Below are 7,303 nucleotides of genomic sequence, written 5' to 3'. Positions count from 1 at the left end.
TAACGTTTCAAGGATGATCTTAAATGGAAAACAGAATATGGCTGAAATTATCTATAGAGGGGTGCTGCCAGAGCAGCATTGAAATGTTTTCAATTAAAATGTTTTCAATGGCAGTGACTAGGGTACACCTATGGAGCGTGTGGAGTTGCAGCGCGTGGGGTCCTACCCTCTCTTGTATCAGCATGCTGTCGCTCAGGATCACTGAAAAACCTGATTGAGCTCTTGGTATACCCGTGGTGAATTTCTCCCCCATCCTGCTCCTCGCAGCCCGGGCGCTGTTTTGTAAAGCTTCTGCCTGCCCGCGAGCAGCAGGAGGGGAGCCCCTTTCACCCATAAAAGCCTTTTCCCCCAAAACCGCTCCTTCGTTTGCCTCTTTCCCCTCCCTGGAGCTCGGCTCCCCCCGGCCTGCAGCTCCGCCGCCGGCTCCCGGGAGGGGGGGGGGGGGGCGCAGCCCCACGTGGCCGCGGGGCGCCGGCCTCCCTACCCTGCTGCTGCTGCTGCTGGCGGTGCTGGCGCTGCCGGCGCTGCTGCCGCTGCACCCACTGCTCTCGCTCCTGACGTCACGGCCGCCCCGAGCCAATGGGCGGCCGGCGGCTCGCGGCCCGCCAATGGGGCGGCGGCGGCGGCGCGCGCTGGCGGCCGGGGCCGGGGCGGCGCGTGGGGGGCCCTGCGCTGCGCCCCGCTCCGCGCCCCGGGCTCAGGCGGCGGCGGCGGCGGCGCAGGTGCCCGGCGGGGGGGGGGCGGCGGCGGGGCCGGGGCCGGGCTCGGGCTCGGTCTCGGTTCCCGGCGGGATGGAGCAGGGAGCGACGGCGCTGATCCGCGAGGGCTGGTTCCGCGAGACGTGCCGGCTGTGGCCGGGGCAGGCCATGTCGCTGCAGGTGGAGGAGCTGCTGCACCACCAGCGCTCCCGCTACCAGGAGATCCTCGTCTTCCGCAGGTAGCGGGGGCGGCCCGCGGGGGGGAGCGGCGGAGGCCGGCGCCATGCGGCGGGGCCTGGCGGGGCCGGGGGTTGGGGGGGAGCGGAGGCGGGGGGGAAGCGCGGCTCCGGGCCCGCGGCGCGGCCCCGGCTCCAAGCCCGCTCCCCCGCTCTGCCCAGCACCACCTACGGCAACGTCCTGGTCCTGGACGGGGTGATCCAGTGCACGGAGCGGGACGAGTTCTCCTATCAGGAAATGATCGCCAACCTGCCCCTCTGCAGCCACCCCGACCCCCGCAAGGTGAGTCCTCCCCGGGGCCGGCCTCGGCGCCCCCCGTTCCCCTTTTCCCTCCGCTCCTCCTGGGGTCTGCGAGCGAGCCGTGCCCGCAGACTGGCCCCGTCCTCCCCGCTGCCTCGGCGAAATTTCAGCGTGGAGCAAGGCCACGGGAGCACCCACGCTCAGCACAGCCTCCCAGGCAGGCTGCGTGGCCCCCCGCTGCTGCACGCACCCGCACCAGGGTGGGACGAGCCCGAGTGGCGCTGGGCTCCCGGCCGTGGGCCACGCTGCGAGAGCTGCGCCCCGTCTCAGCTCGCTGACGCCCCCGTTTCTCCCCTCTCCTTGTCCCAGGTGCTAATCATCGGTGGCGGCGACGGGGGAGTGCTGCGAGAGGTGGTGAAGCACCCAACGGTGGAGTCCGTGGTGCAGTGCGAGATCGATGAGGTGCGTTGGGCTGCGAGCTGCCTGGAGCTGCCCCGGGGCTTCGCTCAGACGCGCAGGCTGCCGAGCAAAAAGCAGCCGTACTTCTCAGCATCCGCGGAGCTGCTGCTGCTTCACCTGCTGTCCCTTGTCAGTAACGAGCGTGTTTGCTAACGGTTCTGCTGGCACGACACTGACAGCGCCACCTCTTTGCCTTGCGAGTCATCTACGTGGCAGCTGGCTGCCTCTCATGTGCTCTCTCTCACACACGTACGGTAGAGGCCCTTCCAGGCCAGCGTGGGCCGAGCGTGGGATCTGGGGACTTGTGCTCTGGAGAAGGGGAGCTCTGGCATTGTGAAGGTGCTGCTTTTCCCCTTCCCCTGCCGCAGAACAGCGCTTCTCCTGCCAGAGGAATAGTCTCTTTGTTCGACAGCCTCCTTCCACTGAAAGCAGGAAATAAGCGGGGGGTATTTGTTTCCGTGACAGATGGGCTGCTTGTCCTCGGTCAGTTTGTTCTGATATTTTCCTTTATTAGAAAGTTTTGCTGTCTCCCTGAAGCAAGGCTGCGTTAGGAGTGGGAATTGCTGCTGTATGAGCCTCTGTACCCTGTCTGTCAAACTACGTAGACGTACGTGCTTGGTTTTGAACGAGCACGGCCTGACACCGGCGTTTTTTTGTCTCTGCCAGCTGTGAGAAGCTGGTAGTGTTCGGTGCAGTTGCTGGGCCTTGAGCCATTGCTGTCTTACACGTGGCTCGTAGGGGTTTCAAAGGGAAAACCATTTCACGAGGTCATGGATTACGACTGTGAAGTAGAGGTGGGGATGTTTCTCACATCTCATCCAGAAACCTGCTGCTGTGGTCTTAATTTTAAAAAAAAAGTCTTCAGTTGAGATCACCTCTGTCCGTGATGTCCCCAGGGAAAGCGAGCACAGAGCAGTCAGATCTGCAATCAGATTCTCGTAGTTCCTCAGGGAGCTTTTGAAGCTGCGAGTTCCTCTTGTTGAGTTTGGCACAGGCAGACAAACAGTGTCACTGAACCCTGAGGCCGTAGGAAAGGGCTGAGTGTAGTGTGTTGGCTGAAGATGCTGACAGCTCTTGAGGATCTAGCTAGTGAGTTGGATTTGTGCTGAAGGCATGGAAGGAAATGACTCATAGCGCTGTTCTTCGGGTTGCAGCTGCACGGTAGCCCGAGAAGCAGCTCCCTGTAGCCCCCACTGACCTGCTCGTGCTCTCTGTGTTGCAGGATGTGATCCAGGTATCTAAGAAATACCTCCCAGGGATGGCAGTGGGGTACTCCAGTGCTAAGCTGACCTTGCACGTGGGAGATGGTTTTGAGTTCATGAAACAAAATCAAGAAGCCTTTGATGTGATTATCACGGACTCGTCTGACCCCATGGGTAAGAACTGTGGCCGTACAAGGGTACTGCTTTCCACGCTCTCTCTGCGTTTCTCTTTTGACTACCTCCTGGAAGTAATGCTGGCCTGCCCCCAGGCTCCATTCAAGTGGAAAGGCCATCGCTGATTTGATTCTTTTGGTAGAGAAAGAGAAGGGTGACGACCAGAAAACGGTATTAATAAGGCTTTAAGCCCACTGTCATATTTCTCCCTTCAAAATTCAATTCTAGCAGCTACTGCTTTTGGCAACAAGGTGATCCTTGCATCCAGTGATCCCACAGGGAATACAGCACTGTGTTGGCAAAAACAGTTTTGTGCGTGTGCCCTCTAGTGAAGCACTGGCTTGCAAGCTCTTGGTGGATCTGCCTAGCCCAGAGGTGGCTGTAGTGAGGTTGCTGCATTTTTGAAGGTGAGAACTGAGGGAGAAGGGACCAGCCATAGTTAGGGTGCCTGAGTTTCCTTCATTCTTGCTGCTGTTGCTTCTCTCAACACAGAGAGAGGCATCTCCAAGAAACTAACTGGAGCAGCAGTTCAATTTGAACAATGCTCACTGAAGCAAGAGGCAGCTGCTAGGACTCTGGTAAAGGTCCTGGGGTTGCTATTGAGCAAAGCTAAAATCCTGTGGTTCTGCTGTGGTACGTGTGGGCTGAACCCCAGGGTCAAAACTCTTTGCTTTCAGATCACCTCCAGCACTTGTGTTAACTGCAAAGCCATTTGAGGTGTCCTTTTTCCAGCGCAGATGTTGCGTAGCCTGGGCATTGAGAGAACTCTCAGAAGCCTACCTTCTTTGCCTCCCTCTGGACATACCTCTTTACTCACTTTTCTCACAGGTCCTGCAGAAAGTTTATTCAAAGAATCCTACTACCAGCTTATGAAGACAGCCCTGCGAGAAGATGGCATTCTCTGCTGCCAAGGTGAGGGTGCTGTCTCTGGGCAGAGGTTGGTGCTAGATCGTTGTATGCAAAGTGTGAGGCTCAAAGGGGACTCTTCCTGGAGGGACGTGACGCAGGGAGTAAAATTCATTTCAGCCGTGACGCAGGGAATTAAATCAATTTTAGCTCCCAGGTATGGTCGTGGTTTTGATCCATATACGTCAGCTCATTAACTGCTGGACTGTGCTTAGTATAAAACTGGCGCAGTGGTCTTGTCTTGCCTTTGAAACCACATGCTGTGTGGAGTAAAGCAGGTTTGGACTTGGAGCTGCTGTTAACTTGGCACAGGCTTGTGCAGTGAAGAGGGGCAGCCCTCACCTTATGTCCTGTCTTGCTCTCTCCCCGTAGGTGAGTGCCAGTGGCTGCACCTGGATCTCATTAAGGAGATGCGTCAGTTCTGCAAGTCTCTGTTCCCTGTTGTGGAGTACGCCTATTGCACCATCCCCACGTATCCCAGCGGGCAGATTGGCTTCATGCTCTGCAGCAAGAACCCGGTGAGTTTCAGGCACCTGAAGTGCCCCTTTCTGCTCCCTGGAAGTACCCACAGAGCCTGCCCCAGGCGCTGTCTCTTATGGGGCCTGTGCTGTAGCCATGAGCAATACCAGCTCAAGGGCCTCTAGGCTTCTGCTTGTCCCCAGCTCAGGGCACTAGAGCTATGATGCAGCTTGCTCAGTGCTCAATGAAATGCAGAGTTTACCAGTAACATAAACAGTTGCTTTAGAAAAGATCGTAGTTTCATCTCCAGTACAACTAACTTGTAAGGGTGGAGGCCAGTATCAATTTCCAGACCCTGTTCAGGCTTTGACCTGTCGATGCTGGCTGTTTTAAAGCGGGCACCTGCCTGATAAGAATCAGCTTGCAACGTGCTCCTCTGCTCTTACAGAGGCCTCCAAGTGAGAGTCAGTGTCAGCATGTGAGCTGGTGACTCTGTCCACCTCCTGACCACTGAGGTCTGCTCTCTTCCCAATCTGCTGCCTTGCAGTTAGCTTGTAACGCAACTGTCACGTTGCTGTGGGGAGCCAGCAGCACTTCTGCTGCTGTGTTTGGTTTATCTGGGACACTGGCAGCGTGCGCTGTGCTTGACTTAACACAGATGTGGCTTCTGCTCTGACGAGCAAAAGCTTTGCTTCTTGGATGCTCAGGCACAATCTGACAGCTTCATCTGGCACATGGCTCGCACAGTCTGACCTCATATGCAGACATCTGTATACATCTGAACAAGGGCTAGTCACATGAGGCACGGAGTAAACTCCAGCCCTTGGGGCCGGAGCTGCACAGAAACTTTGGCCTCATGCTGAAACAGAAATTCATCTGTTTTCCTGCAAGTCCTTTTGGTTCTCTGCCATGAGCTGGGATGCCCATCGTGCAGCGCTTTGCTTGTTACACAAACACTACAGAGCCACCCGGCTTCTTTATTGCAGAACACGAATTTCCGGGAGCCTGTGCAGCAGCTGTCAAGGCAACAAGTAGAGGAGAGGGATCTGAAATACTACAACTCTGATATTCATCGGGCAGCTTTCATCCTGCCGGAGTTTGCACGGAAGGTAAGCAAGGCTGTGCTACTACTCCTCCAGAAAGGATGAGGTGTGACTTTTCTTTGGCAGGGCTGGGAGTACACAGGACTGAGGATTTCCTGCTGCCCTAAAGGCTTTTATGGGCAAGTTGGAGCAGGGTGGCATTTTGTATGACACGGCAGCGAATGAGTCAGCCTAGTAAGACTGGGGTTCAGTTTGGAACTGTTCTTTGGGTTGGTGTCCCATGTCTCCATGGCAGATCCCTCCTGCTCCTAGCATAAACAAGTCCAAAAGCCTGCAGAACTGGTGTTTCCCACTGGAAAGCTCCAAAAGTCTTAGATAAAACCTGGTTGTGGTTTCTAGTGCAAACCAGAGAGTGTAAAAAGAATGGTTTGGTGTGGTTCAGGCTGCCTATTTCTGCATCATTCATTTCTTCACTGGCCACGACTGCAGGTTCTAGCAGAGAACATCCTCAGTGTCCCAGGGATGAGGGCGCGTGCCGTGGGTGTGTTTCAAAGCCTTGTTTCTGTCGAGGACTGCCAGAGCTTCCCCGGTCTGTCCTGACACTCTTTGTTTTTGGCTGTCGCCAGGCCCTGAGTGATGTGTGAGACTGAGAAGCTGCTTCCTCCCTTCAAGTTGGACCCTGAGATCGTCAGTGATGTGGCGGGGACGTCCCAGCAGGCTGCAGATTGGCTCTCCGCTGTGTGGGATTGTTTAACCCTTTGCCAGCCAACATTCCCTTTGATGTGTTAAAGATGGGACATAAGCTAGATAAGAGTATTTAAAAGGTCCACTGACTTATTGCGTGAGGTCAAAACTGTTGTTTGCAGTACTGGAAATGTAACATGTCTTCTTCCTTTCTCTCTCCCCTTTACCCATTCTAAATTTGCCCCCACCTCTCCCCAAACTGACACGATATATTTATAACTGACATGTATTTCTGTCTGGTGATCTTCTGAAGCTTGGAAAAAGTCCAGGAGGTTCACCGACTCAGCCTTAAGCACAGAGAGCGAGATCTTTGTGCACAAAGTTACCTTGCTCTCTCCTAACAGGAGCTCCCTGCTGATGGGACGTTTTGACTGGTAACGGGTCTGAGCCTTGACGTCCCACTGCCCTCGCTGCAGCACAGCCGGAGGGGTCACGGTGCAAACTGTTGCCATTCACAGTAGGTCTCCCTCCAACCCTGATGGAGTAGCAGTATTAAACACCAGCCAGCCGGCCAGGCTGGCAGCAGAGTCTTGTGGCTTTTTTTTTTTTTTTAATTGGTTGGAAACAGAAGTGCTGAGGTACTAACAGGCCAACTCCTGTTCTTACCCCTGCCGTCAGAGTGGTTCCAAAGAGTGTTTATCAATACGGTGATAGGCGCTTTATATAAATAAATATAAATATATATATATAAAAAACAAACCTTAGATCCATTGCCTGCTGTTAAGTACTGATGCTGGGGAGTCGGTTGCGCTGCCAAATCTCTTATCTCAGTCGTGCTGAGATGCCTCAGGCCTGGGTATTAGCTAGTCGTTAGGAGGCATCATTATTTCTAATGCTGCCCCCAGAATCCCCAGACACTTAAGTTGTTTTTCATTGCACTCTGTTGTGAGATGGATTTGCCTCCTCTTTACTTTTGTTTTAAAGACTCGGTTCCACCGCTGTGCAGTGGGGATCTTCCCAGCACAACCGCTGTGCGACTGTCACTCCCTTGCAATCAATTAAACACTCGGCTCTGGTTAAGGTGACATCAGTGTGGGTCGGTGTGCTTCTTTGGGGATGCTAACAGATTCTGGAAGTTTGCTGTGCTTGTCAGAAGACATCCGGGGCACTCAGTAGTGGGTGTCCCTCTTGTCTCTAGGGA

At 55.0% G+C, this 7,303-nt stretch overlaps 1 protein-coding gene across 1 annotated transcript; it reads left to right on the top strand.

The window, feature by feature from the left end:
• Nucleotides 1-679: 679 nt before the first annotated feature.
• SRM (spermidine synthase) lies at nucleotides 680-7,187 on the top strand. The gene is made up of 8 exons (XM_083802952.1): nucleotides 680-937; nucleotides 1,097-1,217; nucleotides 1,545-1,637; nucleotides 2,857-3,010; nucleotides 3,839-3,922; nucleotides 4,289-4,434; nucleotides 5,362-5,484; nucleotides 6,045-7,187. The coding sequence occupies exons 1-8, from the start codon at nucleotides 792-794 to the stop codon at nucleotides 6,060-6,062; spliced, it is 885 nt and encodes a 294-aa protein (XP_083659078.1). The 5' UTR covers nucleotides 680-791; the 3' UTR covers nucleotides 6,063-7,187.
• Nucleotides 7,188-7,303: the final 116 nt, after the last annotated feature.

Source organism: Anser anser, assembly GCF_964211835.1.
Source record: "Anser anser genome assembly, chromosome: 17".
Taxonomy (NCBI): domain Eukaryota; kingdom Metazoa; phylum Chordata; class Aves; order Anseriformes; family Anatidae; genus Anser; species Anser anser.
Note: the sequence above shows the minus strand (reverse complement) of the source record. Positions and strands in the feature narration are given on the sequence as shown.